This window comes from Mobula hypostoma, chromosome 31, assembly GCF_963921235.1.
Source record: "Mobula hypostoma chromosome 31, sMobHyp1.1, whole genome shotgun sequence".
Lineage (NCBI taxonomy): Eukaryota > Metazoa > Chordata > Chondrichthyes > Myliobatiformes > Myliobatidae > Mobula > Mobula hypostoma.
Genome location: NC_086127.1, coordinates 7,044,705 through 7,062,635, shown reverse-complemented (window position 1 = coordinate 7,062,635; position 17,931 = coordinate 7,044,705). Strand labels below are relative to the sequence as shown.

General features: G+C 42.4%; 1 protein-coding gene across 4 annotated transcripts in view; it reads left to right on the top strand.

Annotated features, from left to right (window-relative positions):
- The first annotated feature begins 218 nt into the window (after window positions 1-218).
- LOC134339991 (NACHT, LRR and PYD domains-containing protein 3-like) overlaps window positions 219-17,931 on the top strand; it is a 53,704-nt gene continuing 35,991 nt past the window's right edge. Inside the window, exons 1-3 of one of the 4 annotated variants that reach the window (XM_063036831.1) lie at window positions 220-644; window positions 6,861-6,958; window positions 14,423-14,594. Coding sequence is in view for 1 of the 4 variants with exons in the window: in XM_063036830.1 (XP_062892900.1) it covers window positions 602-644 (43 nt within the window). In the remaining 3 variants the exon portion in view is untranslated. Of the gene's footprint in view, window positions 645-829; window positions 1,100-6,860; window positions 6,959-14,422; window positions 14,595-17,931 lie in introns of those variants that run through there. The other 3 variants (XM_063036832.1, XM_063036833.1, XM_063036830.1) reach the window with 3 other exon arrangements.

Sequence of the window (17,931 nt, the reverse complement as noted above, 5' to 3'; positions counted from 1 at the left end):
CAGTTGTCCCATTACTGTAATGGCCCACCAGCCGACAACTGCAGAAGATGGCTTTATGAACGGGCTGACCTAGAAATCAGTGCAGGTCCAGTCAATAGGCATAGAATTAAATCTGGAGAAAGGAGATGTCCAGTGCTCATAAGAAAAATTTACTCCAAAGGCATAATATTTTTCATCACAGTTGACAGAGCTCTCACTTCCACTCGCTCTGTACAATAAACCCACAGCGGCCTTTGCACCGAGCTGTCGCTGGAGTTTACGGTCTGACAATAAACTGGTGCCAAGGTGAACAATAAATCATAGCGACGACACCAACTGAACCGAACCGAGATGCGGGTAGTGATTTCTCGCGGGAGCAGGTCAGATTTTCGAGTGAAAGTTATTAATTGCCATCATGCACTGAAAGAGCAGTTCGGACTCTAACCACATGTTAAGAATACGCACTCAAGCGAAGATAGTCCTTGTGCGGTTTAGCATAAGCGTTGTGGAACAGGATCTTCTCTTTACACGCTGACTGAGGTGATGTTCAGGTTTATGAGCGAGTTATCAACTGAACATTGCTCAGGGTGTGTTCCCTTACTGTTAGGGCCATAAAATTCGGATGGTCCGATTCCCTGAAAGCAGACTCAGGAGTTCAGCGCCAGGTAAGGACAGAGACTATATGGGGAAATGTTATGGTGTTTCAATGCGCCCAGTTGTCACGGCAGTATTTCTAGTGATTATAGGAGTTCAATACCGTCTCTAAAATTGGACGGCTTTATCGATCTGTGGGTTTTTATCCTTTTATCAAAGACGGGATACATCTGGCAGTGAAGTTTAAATAAAGCTTCTCGAAGTGAATTCACAGTCTGTCGATAAATATATCTAAGTGTTCTCACAGCGGGCGCTTTATTCTGTTCCTCCTGTACCTAATAAAGTGGACACTGAGTTCGGGGTCGTCTACTACTGCAGCCCGTCCACTTCAATGTTCAGCATGCCACGCGTTCACTGTTGCTCTTCTGCACACGACCATTATAAGGCGAAGTTACTTGAGTTACTGTCGCAAACCTGTCGGATTGAATCCGTCTGGCCAATCTCCTTGATGTCTTTCAGTAGCAAGGTATTTTCACCACGGAACCGCCGCGCACTTCATATGTTTTTTAAGCAATATTCTCTGTAAACGGAGCTCTTTGGACGTGAAGGTCGCAGGGACTGAAGATTTTCTAAGGTCCTGAAACCATCATGTCTGGCACCAACAATCAGTCCACGGTGAAAGGCAGTTGGATCACATTGTTTCCCCACCCTGATATTTGGCCTGAGCAACATTTATATTTATTGATCATTTCTGCGTGATTTAATGTTTTGAGTTCCTGCCAGGTGATTAGCTGCTTCGCATTAACAAGCTGGTATACATGTCTACCTAATGAAACGGCCATTGGTTACATTTCCCACCGAGACAACCCCTCCGCCATCTCCAACATGAGCGTGTATGAGATCTATGCTTAATAATCGCCGATTCCCCTGCTTCCAACAACAGGTTGTCGCTGACAAGGCAGTGGTCCAAGCACTGTTATGAGGGTAGAATAATGCAGAGAAAGAGACCGCCGCTGCTCTAGTGTGCGGCTGCACTGTAATTAAGAGCTCCCACGCACGTAGCATATACTGCAGCGCAGATGGGATTGGACGCAGTCAGTAAACGGTTACAAACCATGACGGTTTTTCTTTGCTTTTTTTTTATTATAACCTTAACTTAATGAAGTTAATCATATTATTCATTTCAATTTTCATTCTAAATATTCACAGATACATATTACGGAAAAATGCGCACACACTTGCGTTTTTTCAGGCCATTTAAAATAATTCCAGTACAGAGCAAAGGCCGTTTCACGCAGCTGTAAAAATAAAATAATTGGATGGAACGTTGGAGACCGTACATATTTCGATCCTATACATGTTAAAAACAAATAACAAATTTATCAATGGCATAAGATGAAAGAAAAGAATTATGCCATTTGACCTATCAACCATCCGCCATTTCAGCATGGCTGATCAAATTTTCCTCTCAGCCCCAATCTCCTGCTTTCTCACTGTGATCCCTTCATGCCCTGAACAGTCAATAGTCTATCAACCTCTGCCTTAAATATACGTAAAGATTTGGCCTGCACAGATGCCTGTGGCAATAATACCACTGGTCCATAACTCGCTGGTTAAAGAAGTTCACCCCGATCTCCGTGCTAAAAGACGCCCCTCTATTCTCAGGCTGTGTCTTCTGGTCTTGGACTCACTCACCATAGGAAACACCTTCTCCACATGCTTTCACCATTCGATAGGTTTCAATGAGGTCACCCCTCATTTTTCTGAATTCTAATGAATACAGGCCCAGAGCATTAAACGCTTTCCATGTGACAATCCTGGAATCTTTTTCGTGAACCTCCTTTGAACCCTCTGCAGATTCAGCACCTGCTTTCCAAGATAAGTTGCCCATAACTGCTCGCAATTCTCCAAATGAGGCCTCATCAGTGTTTTACAATGTTTTAAAATTGATTCAACTTTTATATTCTAGTCTTCTTGAAACGAAAGCAAACGTTGCATTTACCTTCCTCACCGCATACTCATCCTGCGAATTAACCTGCAGAAGGACTTCCAAGGCCCCTTTGCACACGATTTCTTTGTATTTTATCTCCATTTAGAATATAATCAACCCAATAATTCCTTCAAACAAAACTCATGACCATACATTTCCTGACTGTCTATTCCTTTGTCCATTATCCTAATCGGTCTAACTTCTGTATGCTCTCTACTTCCTCAAAACTACCTGTCCCTCCATATATCTTCACATCATGTTAAAATACAGTTGAATATGGTACGGTTTTTCACTTCTTGTTACCGGTATTAAAATTCAGTAGGGTGGACAAAACGGTTTGACGGGAAGCCTCTCTGGTATCAAGGAAATACTGATGAACAACAGAAAATAAATCAACAAATAAGAGAATCTGCAGATGCTGGAAGTCTAAGCAAAACACACAAAATACTGGAGGAACTCAGCAGGCCAGACAGCATCTGTGGAAAAGTGTATAACCATTTACCAATATAACAATTACAGCACGGAAACAGGCCATCTCGGCCCTTCTAGTCCGTGCCGAACTCTTACTCTCACCTAGTCCCACCGACCTGCACTCAGCCCATAACCCTCCATTCCTTTCCTGTCCATATATCTATCCAATTTAACTTTAAACGACAACATCGAACCTGCTTCAACCACTTCTGCTGGAAGCTCGTTCCACACAGCTAGCACTCTCTGAGTAAAGAAGTTCTCCCTCATGTTACCCCTAAACATTTGCCCTTCAAATCTCAGCTCATTGTCTCTTGTTTGTATCTCCCCGACTCTCAATGGAAAAAGCCTATCCACATCAACTCTATCTATCCCCCTCATAATTTTAAACACCTCTATCAAGTCCTCCCTCAACCTTCTATGCTCCAAAGAATAAAGACCCAACTTGTTCAACCTTTCTCTGTAACTTAGGAGATGAAATCCAGGTAACGTTCTAGTAAATCTTGTCTGTACTCTCTCTATTTTGTTGACAGCTTTCCTATAATTCGGTGACCAGAATTGTACACAATACTCCAAATTTGGCCTTGTCAATGCCTTGTCCAATTTTAACATTACATCCCAACTCCTATATTCAATGCTCTGATTAATAAAGGCCAGCTTTCTTCACCACCCGATCCACATGAGATTCCACTTTCAGGGACTATACACCATTATCCCTAGATCCCTCTGTTCTACAACATACCTCAGTGCCCTACAATTTACCACGTACGCCCTATTTTGATTAGTCCTCCCAAAATGTAACACGTCACATTTTTCAGCATTAAACTCCATCTGCCATCTTTCAGCCCACTCTTCTAACTGGCCTAAATCTCTCTGCAAGCTTTGAAAACCTACTTCATTATCCACAACGCCACCTATCTTAGTATCTTCCGCATACTTCCTAATCCAATTTACCACCCCATCATCCAGATCATTAATATATATGACAAACAACATTGGACCCAGTACAGATCCCTGAGGCACACCGCTACACACCGTCCTCCAATCTGACACACAGTTATCCACCACTACTCTCTGGCGTCTCCACTGCTTTACCCTCGTAAACTTTCCTCGTAACCTCTTCAAAAAATTCAATAAGATTTGTCAAACATGGTCTTCCACGCACAAATCCATGTTCACTGTTCCTAATCAGACCCTGTATATCCAGATAATTATATATACCATCCCTAAGAATACTTTCCATCAATTTACCCACCACTGACATCAAACTCACGGGCGGATAATTGCTAGGTTTAATCTTAGAACCCTTTTTAAACAATGGAACAACATGAGCAATACGCCAATCCTCCAGCACCATCCCCATTTCTAATGACATTTGAAATATTTCTGTCAGAGCCCCTGCTATTTCCACACTAACTTCCCTCAAGGTCCTAGGGAACATCTTGTCCGGACCCGGAGACTTATCCACTTTTATATTCCTTAAAAGGGCCAGTACTGCCTCTTCTTTAATCTTCATGATTTCTATTACTACCCTTCTTGTTTCCTTTACCTTACACAATTCAATATCCTTCTCCTTAGTGAATACCGAAGAAAAGAAATTGTTCGGAATCTCCCCCATCTCTTTTGACTCCGCACATAACCGTCGACTCTGATTCTCTAAAGGACCAATTTTATCCCTCACTATCCTTTTGCTATTTATATAACTGTAGAAACCCTTGGGATTTATTTTCACCCTACTTGCTAAAGCTGTCTCGTATCTTCTTTTAGCTTTTCTAATTTATTTCTTAAGATTCTTTTTACATTTTTTATATTCCTCGAGCACCTCATTAACTCCAAGCTGCCTATATTTATTGTAAAGCCCTCTCTTTTTCCGAACCAAGTTTCCTATATCCCTTGAAAACCATGGTTCTCTGAAATTTTTAATCTTTCCTTTCAACCTAACAGGAACGTAAAGATTCTGTACCCTCAAAATTTCACTTTTAAATGACCTTCATTTCTCTACTACATTCTTCTCATAAAACAAATTGCATCAATCTACTCCTTCTAAGTACCTTCGCATCTCCTCAAAGTTAGCCTTTCTCCAATCAAAAATCTCAACCCTGGGTGCAGTCCTATCCTTCTCCATAATCATGTTGAAACTAATGGCATTGTGATCACTGGACCCAAAGTGCTCCCCAACACAAACCTCCGTCACCTGCCCTATCTCATTCCCTAACAGGAGATCCAACACTGCCCCTTCTCTAGTTGGTATCTCTATGTATTGCTGCAAAAAACTATCCTGCACACATTTTACAAACTCCAAACCATCCAGCCCTTTTACAGTATGGGCTTCCCGGTCTATGTGTGGAAAATTAAAATCTCCCACAATCACAACCTTGCGCTTACTACAAATATCTGCTATCTCCTTACAAATCTGCTCCTCCAGATCTCGGTCCCCATTAGGTGGTCTATAATACACCCCTATAAGCGACACTACACCTTACCTATTCCTCAGTTCCACCCAAATAGCCTCCCTGGACGAGTCCACTAATCTATCCCGACAGAGCACCGCTGTTATATTTTCTCTGACAAGCAATGCAAAACCTCCCCCTCTTTTCCCTCCTATTCTATCACACCTTAAGCAACGAAATCCTGTAATATTTAGTTGCCAATCACACCCCTCCTGCAACAACGTTTCACTGATAGCTACACATCATATTTCCAGGTATCAATCCATGCTCTAAGTTCATCCACCTTTCTTACAATGCTCCTAGCATTAAAATAGAAGCATTTAAGAAACTCTCCACCTCTTACTCTCTTTTTGCCCTTAATGGAGCAAATAATTTCGTTATCTTTTTCTTCCTTGTCCCCTACATCTCGGTCTGAGTGCTCCAGATCTCTGTCCCCGCTTATCCTCCCTCACACACTGTCTACTAGATTTCTCTATTTGTGAACTAACCTCCTCTCTCCTAGTCGCTTTAATTTGATTCCCACCCCCCAACCATTCTAGTTTAAAGTCACCTCAGTAGCTCTCGCAAATCTCCCCGCCAGGATATTGGTCCCCCTAGGATTCAAGTGTAACCCCTCCTTTTTGTACAGGTCACACATGCGCCCAAAGAGGTCCCAATGATTCAAAAACTTGGATCCCTGCCCCCTGCTCCAATCCCTCAGCCACGCATTTATCCTCCACCTCACTGTATTCCTACTCTCACTGTCGCGTAGCACAGGCAGTAATCCCGAGATTACTACCTTTGCGGTGCTTTTTCTCAACTCCCTTCCTAACTCCCGATATTGTCCTTTCAGGACCTCTCCCCTTTTCCTACCTATGTCATTGGTACCTGTATGTACCACGACCTCTGGCTCCTCTCCCTCCCATTCAGGATATCTTGGATGTGATCAGAGTATAGTCGATGTTTCCGGCAGAGACCCTTCAACAGTACATGAAAAGAAAGACGACGGACAGATTAAGAAACTGTGGGGGAGGGGTAGAAGGAAGAAGCATAAAGAAATATGTGAAGTAAAGAGATTGGAAGTTCATTATGAAGTTCGTGTGAAACATGATCATTTTTTCTCTTGTCCTGATCAAGGGTTTTGTCCCGAAACGCGACTCATTTCCATAGATGCTGCAAGACCTGGTGGGTTCCTTCAGCATTTTGCCTGTGTTGACAAAATAAATGAGCCTCGTCCAGTCAGAGGGAGTGCAGTGTGAGGCAATGAGGCTCTTGTGTTTAACAATAAAGAATTGATATTGAACAACAACCAATACTTAGAAGATCAATTTACTTAATTTTTTGGCTTTATGTTTCTGTTTATTGAAAGATCTCTACTAATGCCTCTATAATCTCTTCAGCTAACTCCAGCAGAATCCTCGGGGTGTAGTGCATCTTGTCCAGCTAAGTTATATAACTGCAAATTTTCAGCCTCTCCGGCATCTTCTTCTTAGTCATGGTAAGTACGTTCACTTCCGCCCCTTTTCGAAAACTTTGCATTCTGACAAATTGCTATTGTTCTCCACAGTGACTCCTGAAATAAGTTATTTAGTAAGTTCATCCCCCATTTCTTTGTCCCCTATTACGACCTCTCCAGCCTTACTTCCCAAGGGCACAATATCCACTCTCTTCTCTATTTTAGGATGTATTACATGATGTATCCCAAAATTATCCTCTTTAATATTATTGGCTATCATCCCTTTATTTTTATTTGTTCACTCCTTATTACTTTTAGTTGCCTTCTGCTATCTTTTTAAATGTTTCCCAATACTTTAGCCTCTAAATATTTTTTGCTTTATGATATGTCCTGTATTTCTTTTTCGTGTTGCCATTGACTTCCTTTGTTAGCCACGTTTGCCCCATTCTCCTTTTACTCAATGGAAAAATGCTTGGGCAATATTAAGAACTCTTAAATGAGATTGAGAAAATAACGGATTATTAAATATTTGAAATGCGGCAAATTTGCTTTTGAAGGAATTAATTTTTGCTTTCTACTCGTTGGATCAACTCCCAGAACATGTCCGGCGGGAACCGATGCTTTGTATAACCATATAACAATTACAGCACGGAAACAGGCCATCTCGGACTTTCTAGTCCACGCCGAATGCTTACTCTCACATAGTCCCACCGACCTGCGCTCAACCGAGAGCACTCCATTCCTTTCCTGTCCCTATAGCTATCCAACCTTACCTTAAAAGACAATGTCGAGTCTGCCTCTAACACTTGTACTGGAAGCCCGTTCCTCACAGCTACCAATCTCTGAGTAAAGAAGTTCCCCCTCGTGTTATCCCTATACATTTGCCCCCCTAACTCTCAACTCATGTCCTTTTGTTTGAATCTCCTCAACTCTCAATGGAAAAAAAACCTATCCACGTCAACTTTGTCTGTCCCCTCATAAATTTAAATACCTCTATCAAGTCCCCCTTTCTCGCTCCAAAGAATAAAGACCTAACTTGTTCAACCTTTTTCTGTAAGCTAGGTGCTGAAACCAAGGTAACATTCTAGTAAATCTTCTCTGTACTCTCTCTATTTTGTTGACATCTTTCCTATAATTCGGTGACCAGAATTGTACACAATGCTCCAAATTTGGTCTTACCAATGCCTTATACAATTATAACATTACATCCCAACTCCTACACTCAATGCTCTGATTAATAAAGGCCAGCAAACCAGAAGCTTTCTACACCACCCTATCCACATGAGATTCCACCTTCAGGGAACTATGCACCATTATTCCTAGATCCCTCCGTTCTACAGCATTCTTCAATGCCCTACCATTTACCATCTATGTCCTATTTTGAATAGTCCTACCAAAATGTAGCACTTCACACTTATCAGCATTAAACTCCATTTGCTATCTTTCTGCCCACTCTCCTAACTGGCCTAAATCTCTCTGCAAGCTTTGAAAGCCTATTTCATTATCCACAACGGCACCTATCTTAGTATCAACTGCATACTTACTAATCCAATTTACCACCCCATCATCCAAATCATCAATGTATATGACAAACAACATTGGACCCAGTACAGATCCCTGAGGCACACCACCAGTCACCAGCCTCCAACGTGATAAACAGATATCCACCACCACTCTCTGGCGTATTCCATCCAGCCACTGTTTTATTACTTCAAGATTAATAACTAACCATTGAACCTTCCTAACGAATCTTCCCCATACAACCTTTACAAAGGCCTTACTGAAGTCCATATAAACAACATTCACCGCTTTACCCTCGTCAACTTTCTACGTAATCGCTTCAGAAAATTCAATAAGATTGGTCAAACATGACTTTCCACGCACAAATCCATGTTGACTGTTCCTAATCAGACCCTGTTTATCCAGATAATAATATATGCCATCTCTACGAATACTTTCCATTAATTTACCCACAACTGACGTCAAACTTACAGCCGATAATTGCTAGGTTTACTCTTAGAACCCTTTTTAAACAATAGAATAACATGAGCAATACGCCAATCCTCCAGCACCATCCCCATTTCTAATGACATTTGAAATATTTCTGTCAGAGCCTCTGTTATTTCCACATTAACTTCCCTCAATGTCCCAGGGAATATCCTGTCAGGACCCGGAGACTTATCTACTTTTATATTCCTTAATAGCGCCAATACGTCCTCTTCTTTAATCATCATAGTTTCCATAACTTCCCTACCTGTTTCCCTTACCTTACACAATTCAATACCCTTCTCCTTAGTGAATACCGAAGAAAATAAATTGTTCAACATATCCTCATCTCTTTTGGCTCCGCACATAGCCGTCCACTCTGATTCTCTAAGGGACCAATTTTATCCCTCACTATCCTTTTCCTATAAATATAACTAAAGAAACCCTTTGGATTTATTTTCACGCTACTTACCAAAGCAATCTCGTATCTTCTTTTAGCCTTCCTAATTTATTTCTTTAGATTCTTTTTACATTCTTTATATTCCTCGAGCACCTCATATTCTCCATGCTGCCTATATTTGTTGTAGATATCTCTCTTTTTCCGAAACAATTTTCCAATATCCCTTGAAAACCATGGCTCTCTCAAACTTTTAACCTTTCCTTTCAACCTAACAGGAACAGAAAGATTCTGTATCCTCAAAATTTCACCTTTAAGTGACCTATATTTCTCTATTACATCCTTCCAATAAACCAATTTGTCCTAATCCACTCCTTCTAAATCCTTTCTCATCTCCTTAAAGTTAGCCTTTCTCCAATCAAAAATCTCAACACCAGGTCTAAATCTATCCTTCTCCATAATTATATTGGAACTAATGGCATTGTGATTACTGGACATGAGGTGCTCCCCAACGCATACCTCCGTCACCTGACCTATCTCATTCCCTAACAAGAGATCCAGCACTGCGCCTTCTCTAGTTGGTCCCTTTATGTATTGCTGCAAAAAACAATCCTGCACACATTTTTCAAACTCCAAACCATCCAGCCCTTTTACGGTATGGGCTTCCCAGTCTATGTGTGGAAAATTGAAATCTCCCACAATGACAACTTTGTGCTTGCTACAAATATCTGCTATCTCCTTACAAATTTGCTCATCCAATTCTCGCTCTCCAGTAGGTGGTCTGCAAAACACCCCTATAAGTCGTACTACACCTTTCCCATTCCTCAATTCCACGCAATTAGCCTCCCTAGACGAGCCCTCTAATCTATCCTGCCAGAGCACCGCTGTAATATTTTCTCTGACAAGCAATGCAACACCTCCCCCTCTTGTCCCTCCCATTCTATCACACCTGAAGCAACGAAATTCAGGAATGTTTAGTTGCCAATGACACCCCTTCTGCAACCATGTTTCACTAATTGCTACAACATCATACTTCCAGGTATGAGTCCATGCTCTAAGCTCATCCACCTTCCTTACAATGCTCCTAGCATTAAAATAAATGCATTTAAGACATTTTCCACCTCGTACTTTCTGTTTATCACTGACGGTGCAAACAACTTCACTATCTCCTTTTTCTTCCTTCTCCCCGACATCTTCTCCTGCACTCTGGTTTTCCTCCCCGCGTGTATCTCGTTTAAATCCACTGAAGTCTCTCTAGAAAACCTACCTGCAAGAATATTTGTCCCCCTTCAGTTCAGATGTAAACCGTCCCCCCGGAACAGGACCCACCTTCCCTGGAAAACTGCCCAAATATCTATAAACCTGAAGCCCTCCCTCTTGCACCATGTCTTCAGCCACGTGTTGATCTGCGCTATCTTACTATTTCTAAACCCGCCTGCACGTGGCACTGGTAGCAATCCTGAGATTGCTATCCTGGAGGTCCTGTCCTTTAACTTGGCGCCTAACTCCCTGAACTCACCTTTCACGATCTCCTCACTCTTCCTACCTACGTCATTGGTCCCTACATGGACCACGACATCTGACTCCTCACCCTCCCTCTTGAGAATACTGAGAACTCGATGCGAGATATGGCGGACCTTGGCACCAGGGAGGCAACAGACCATCCGGAATGCTCGATCTCTTCCACAGAACCTCTTATTTGTCCCCCGAACTATCCAAGAGGATTTCTTGGAATGTATGCGGGATGGTTTTTTGAACCAACATGTCGAGGAACCAACTAGCGAGCAGGCTATTCTGGACTGGGTTTTGAGCAATGAGGAAGGGTTAATTAGCGATCTTGTCGTGAGAGGCCCCTTGGGTAAGAGTGGCCATAATATTGTGGCATTCTTCATTAAGATGGAGAGTGACATAGTTAATTCAGAAACAAAGGTTCTGAACTTAAAGAGGGGTAACTTTGAAGGTATGAGACGTGAATTAGCTAAGATAGACTGGCAAATGACACTTAAAGGATTGACGGTGGATATGCAATGGCAAGCATTTAAAGATAGTGAAGTTGTTTGCACCGTCAGTGATAAACAGAAAGTAAGAGGTGGAAAATGTCTTAAAAGCATGGATGAACTACAACAATTGTTCATCCCAGTTTGGCAAAAGTATAAATCAAGGAAGGTAGTGCACCTGTGGCTGACAAGAGAAATTAGGGATGGTATCAATTCCAAAGAAGGAGCATACAAATTAGCCAGAGAAAGTGGCTCACCTGAGGACTGGGAGAAATTCAGAGTTCAGCAGAGGAGGACAAAGGGCTTAATTAGGAAGGGGAAAAAAGATTATGAGAGAAAACTGGCAGGGAACATAAAAACGGACTGTAAAAGCTTTTATAGATATGTAAAAAGGAAAAGACTGGTAAAGACAAATGTCGGTCCCCTGCAGACAGAAACAGGTGAATTGATTATGCGGAGCAAGGACATGGCAGACCAATTGAATAATTACTTTGGTTCTGTCTTCACTAAGGAGGACATAAATAATCTTCCAGAAATAGTAGGGGACAGAGGGACCAGTGAGATGGAGGAACTGAGCGAAATACATGTTAGTAGGGAAGTGGTGTTAGGTAAATTGAAGGGATTGAAGGCAGATAAATCCCCAGGGCCAGATGGTCTGCATCCTAGAGTGCTTAAGGAAGTAGCCCAAGAAATAGTGGATGCATTAGCGATAATTTTTCAAAACTCGTTAGATTCTGGACTAGTTTCTGAGGATTGGAGGGTGGCTAATGTAACCCCACTTTTTAAAAAAGGAGGGAGAGAGAAACCGGGGAATTATAGACCGGTTAGCCTAACGTCGGTGGTGGGGAAACTGCTGGAGTCAATTATCAAGGATGTGATAACAGCACATTTGGAAAGCGGTGAAATCATTGGACAAAGTCAGCATGGATTTGTGAAGGGAAAATCATGTCTGACGAATCTCATAGAATTTTTTGAGGATGTAACTAGTAGAGTGGATAGGGGAGAACCAGTGGATGTGGTATATTTGGATTTTCAAAAGGCTTTTGACAAGGTCCCACACAGGAGATTAGTGTGCAAACTTAAAGCACACGGTATTGGGGGTAAGGTATTGGTGTGGGTGGAGAATTGGTTAGCACACAGGAAGCAAAGAGTGGGAATAAACGGGACCTTTTCAGAATGGCAGGCGGTGACTAGTGGGGTACCGCAACGCTCAGTGCTGGGACCCCAGTTGTTTACAATATATATTAATGACTTGGATGAGGGAATTAAATGCAGCTTCTCCAAGTTTGCGGATGACACGAAGCTGGGTGGCATTGTTAGCTGTGAGGAGGATGCTAAGAGGATGCAGGGTGACTTGGATAGGTTGGGTGAGTGGGCAAATTCATGGCAGATGCAATTTAATGTGGATAAATGTGAAGCTATCCACTTTGGGGCAAAAACGGGAAAACAGATTATTATCTGAATGGTGGCCGATTCGGAAAAGGGGAGGTGCAACGAGACCTGGGTGTCATTATACACCAGTCATTGAAAGTGGGCATGCAGGTACAGCAGGCGGTGAAAAAGGCGAATGGTATGCTGGCATTTATAGCGAGAGGATTCGAGTACAGGAGCAGGGAGATACTACTGCATTTGTACAAGGCCTTGGTGAGACCACACGTGGAGTATTGTGTGCAGTTTTGGTCCCCTATTCTGAGGAAAGACATCCTTGCCATAGAGGGAGTACAAAGAAGGTTCACCAGATTGATTCCTGTGATGGCAGGACTTTCATATGAAGAAAGACTGGATGAACTGGGCTTGTACTCGTTGGAATTTAGAAGATTGAGGGGGAATCTGATTGAAACGGATAAAATCCTAAAGGGATTGGACTGGCTAGATGCAGGAAGATTGTTCCCGATGTTGGGGAAGTCCAGAACGAGGGGCCACAGTTTGAGGATAGAGGGGAAGCCTTTTAGGACCGAGATTAGGAAAAACTTCTTCACACAGAGAGTGGTGAATCTGTGGAATTCTCTGCCACAGGAAACAGTTGAGGCCAGTTCATTGGCTGTGCTTAAGAGGGAGTTAGATATGGCCCTTGTGGCTACGGGGGTCAGGGGGTATGGAGGGAAGGCTGGTGCAGGGTTCTGAATTGGATGATCATAATAAATGGCGGTGCAGGCTCGAAGGGCCGAATGGCCTACTCCTGCACCTATTTTCTATGTTTCTATGTTTATTTCTGCCTCTGCCTCCCGAATGATCCGAAGTTCATCCAGCTCCAGCTCCAGTTCCCTAACTGGGTTTGTCAGGAGCTGCAGCTGGATGCACCTTTGACAGGTGTACTCAACAGGAACAATTGTGCTCGGAAGTTTGGACGTGTTATTCGGAACACCACACTTTCCGAATAAAGAGCAAAGTCTAGGGAGGTAAAAGCTTTTCTGAGCGCCAAACCATCCCCATGGCAACGCTTCCAGAGGCAGGAGGTGGGCTCTGGGCTTTACTGTTCCCGGACCGGGAGAACCAAGGCTTCGCTATTTTTTTATTCCCTCACGAGTGGGGCCGTTATTATATGTCCATTGCCGACTATGCTTCTGTGGGCAATTAGGACATCCAACTACATTTCCAATTGAAGTAAGTGGAAATATAAGGAGGGTAATGTTTGCATTATATAGCTGTTGCTGAGAAGTAATGTTGATGCCGCATGCATTATCGTTTTCATTAAGTCAGAGCGTTCGTCACTCAGTCAGTCGTTATTCAAAGAAGATTTAGTGCATTGAAAGCTGGCTTGTGTGTATCCTTTTGTGTGGAAATATCTATGAGCATAGTTAGTTTTCTCTTACTTAGAAGTATTACAGGTAATCATTCTTTATGTGTTCTCACAGACTGAATGGGATAAATTGACTGTATTCTCTGTTATTTAGATGAATGAGAGGAGATTGTAACTACTGGTGTTCAGATAAATGAGTTGAGTGCTTGCACGCTGGGTCTAGATAAGAATGTGGAGAATATGTTTACTGTTGTCGGCAGAGCTGAAACAGATGGAAATAAATGGAATGATTTTACATCTTGGGACTAGTGTACGTTTGGAATTCTCTCCCGCAAAGGGAGGAAAAAAGAAGCTAAGATTTTTTTTCAATCTGCTTAATTCCGCAGATCAAAGATTCTTGATGGGCAAGCGAGTGAAGTTTTTGCAAGCAGTCGCAGGGATGTACTGCTGAGATCACATCTGAGCTGGGATCATAGAGAATGGCGCAAGAGAATTGAGGGGGGGCGAATATCCTGTTACTAATTCAACACAGCAGCTGTATCGTCTGACAAGTTAGAGGTCAGTCTTTGACGCCGAGCGCTTGATGTATCTGTAAAATGATTAAGAATACAAAATTAATGTCGAGCAATTAATACTTAGAAGATTCAATTTCTGTAATGTTTGGAGAATGTTGTCTTCATTTCTTGCAAGATGGCTACTGATGCCGCCTGAATCGCTTCAGCTAACGCAGAGCCCTGGGGTGTAGGCCATCTGGAGCGGGTACTTTATCTAGCTTCAGATCTCTCAGCTTCCCACGCACCTTCTCCTTACTTATAACAATTACAGTCACCTCAGAGCCCTGACACTTTGGCATTCTGTTATTTTGCTATTGCTTTCCACAGTGATGCCGCACGCCCAGTACTTAGAAAGTTCATCCGCCAATTCTTTGACCTCTCCAGTATCACTTCCTAGGGGTCCAATATCTACTCATATCTTTCTTTTACACTTCATATATCTGGAAAAAAAATCACTTTTGTATCATTAGCTCTCCTATTTACATATTTATTGTTTTCTCTGCTTATTACTTACAGTAGCCTTCTGTTGTTTTTAAAGGCCTCCCAACACTTCAGCTGTAAACTATTTTTTGTCTATGATATGCTCTTTGTTGCCATTGACTTCGTTTGTTAGCCACGATTGCCTCACCCTCCTTTTACACCGTGGGAAGGCATTTTTAAACACTGAAATGAGACAGAGAAACTGTGGCAAATTCGCTCTTGATGGAATTAAATATTTCCTTCAACTTATTGGATCAATTATCTAACCATTTGCTGCGGGAAGTCCGGTGCCGTTGGAAGTGTTTATGAATGGCGCATTTTCCATACAGTTCCAAATCAGCAGCAAGTCTGGAGAGGTCGAGCTTTTCCCTGACACGAAACATCCCCAGGCCATGCGCCCAGGTGCAGGAGGCGGACACCTTCACACTCGGGGATTGAGTGATCCCGGACCGAGGAAACGGAGGGTTCGCTTTATTTATCATTTCACTAGACGGGCCTTCACTATCTGTCCACCCCCGAGTATACTTCAGTATGCGGTGTAAGAGGAGTACTTGGGAAATACACCCACATTGCCAATTATAGTGACGGGAAATATAAGGAGGTATTGGTTCCATTGTATAGATATTGCTGAAAACTAATGTAGAGCACGGCGCACAGTGTCGTTTTCCATAGGTCAGAGCGGATGACAATCAGTAGGTCGTATTTCAAAGAAGCGTTTGTCCATTGGTAGCTGGTTCCTCTTGTGAGGAAATATCTGTGAACGTTAACTTCATTTTGCTGACGTAGTGGATTTAGAGGTGATATGATTGCATCCTCTGTTACTGGATGAATGGGGGAAATTGACTGAATTCGCTGGTATTAGTTAAAGGGGGAACGTATGGAGGTTTATTGTATTCATTGTTATTTGGTGAATGGAAAATGATACTTCAAACGCTTATGTTTAGGTAAATGACTTGATCATTTGCTGGAAACATTCAACATCTCGCGGCATCTTGACAGGACCGTGGAGAATATGCCTGCTGCTATGAGGGGAGCTAAAATAGACGAAGATAGATGAGATTATTTTGTCTTCCACAAAGGAAAGGAAAAGCGGACATTTTTTTACAAGTATTTAAGTCAGCAGAACACAGATTCTTGACAAGAAAGGATTTGAAGTGTTGTAGTTGGGCACCGGAATGTGCCGCGAAGATCACAGGTCAGCTGTGATCTGTTATTAATTCCACATGCCAGCAGCACACTCTGACAAATAACAGACCGAGTGAATTGAATGTTCGGAATTCTTCCATCCCTCTCGGTCGAGGATCGGTGGGTGTATTTGTAAACTAAATGTGGTGTCAGGAAAGCTTAACGGACGGGATAGGTCGTAATTTCATATGATTTGGTAACTTGTTTCCAGTAAGTGAGCAGGAAACTGAAGAGGTTGAACGTTCCTCTCTTGCTGTCGACTATAACCGGTAGCTGTCTCTGGCATATGGTCATCTCTGCACAGTTGCTCCCCAGTTGGCCCGTTAATGTAATGATCTAGCTGCGGTCAGCTAGTAAAGATAGCCTTATTGTCACGTACCCCGTGACGGAGATAAAGAACCAGCAGAGATGGAAAACACTTTGGAGTCTCGTATTGCTATAAACTAATAATATTTATTAGTAACTACGCAATACAGTAATATAAATGTAAATAAATCAAACAGATTAGCAATGATTAAATATAAAAGTAAGTGTGGAATATATATATGTATGAAAAAACCAAGCTTCTTTAAGTCTAGGGGTAAAAAGATACAGTCTTACGATGTTGAGTAAAGTTCCGTTCGTGGTATTTAATTGAGTAGTGATGGAGAGAGAGAGAGAGTGAGAGAGAGAGAGAGAGAGAGAGAGAGAGAGAGAGAGAGAGAGAGAGAGAGAGAGAGAGAGAGAGAGAGAGTTGAGGAGTTGAGTCTTCAGGTGAGCTGATACCGTCGATCTTCTCGTCGCCCTCCGAAATCCTTTACAAGTCACCGACTGTCACTTTAACCAGGGCGACCGGTCTTCTGTGGTGGAGCTATCACCCAGGCAAGGGTGGACACATAGACAACTCCCCACCAGTCAACCCCTTCTCCACAAACTGGAATAGCAACTTGGATCGATCCACCTGATCGATCCTCCAAAACCCACTTTCTCTGCGGACACAACAATGCTCATTCGGTGTCCAGATCATGTGTCTGAGGTCTGTATCATCTGACCTCCTATTTATTTCACCAGGCTGAGCATCACCTGTCATTCAAAGAGTCTCTCCCTCCTTTGTCTGTAAAGGAATACAAGCAGGCAACAAGTCCTTGAAAGTGACATCAACAACCAGTCTTTTGTCACCATAGCAACCTTCGAACTGCTCGGTGCTGTCTCCAACTCCAAACTCAGTAGAAATCCAAAGTTACTTCCAATCTCTTAAAGTGACAGTCCACTGTTAATCTTCGTTTCTCTCTCCTTTCCGAACAAACCATCAATAGTAAATGTCTTTCTTCAAACAGTTAACAGGGGCACTCCAGGATCCCCTCACACTCCCCTTCCTCAAGGAAAAAAATTGTCGAGGAAGATTTTTTTTTTAAAGTCCATCACAGGGTTTTAAACAATACAGGGAAAAAAACATCAGATAACAAAGCCAAAATGGTTACAATGTTCAACTTAACATCGGGATAAGCAATCAGCTATGATGTTATCAGTAGCTTTTACGTGTTTGATTTTTAAGTCACCTTCCTGCAATACCAGACTCCAATTTAACAACCTTCTGTTCTTATCCTTCATTTTATTTCAAAACACCAGCGAATAATAACCCATTTAAACCACAAGTGGTTTCAGAGCAACAGAAAGGTTTTGAGGTCTCTGATCAT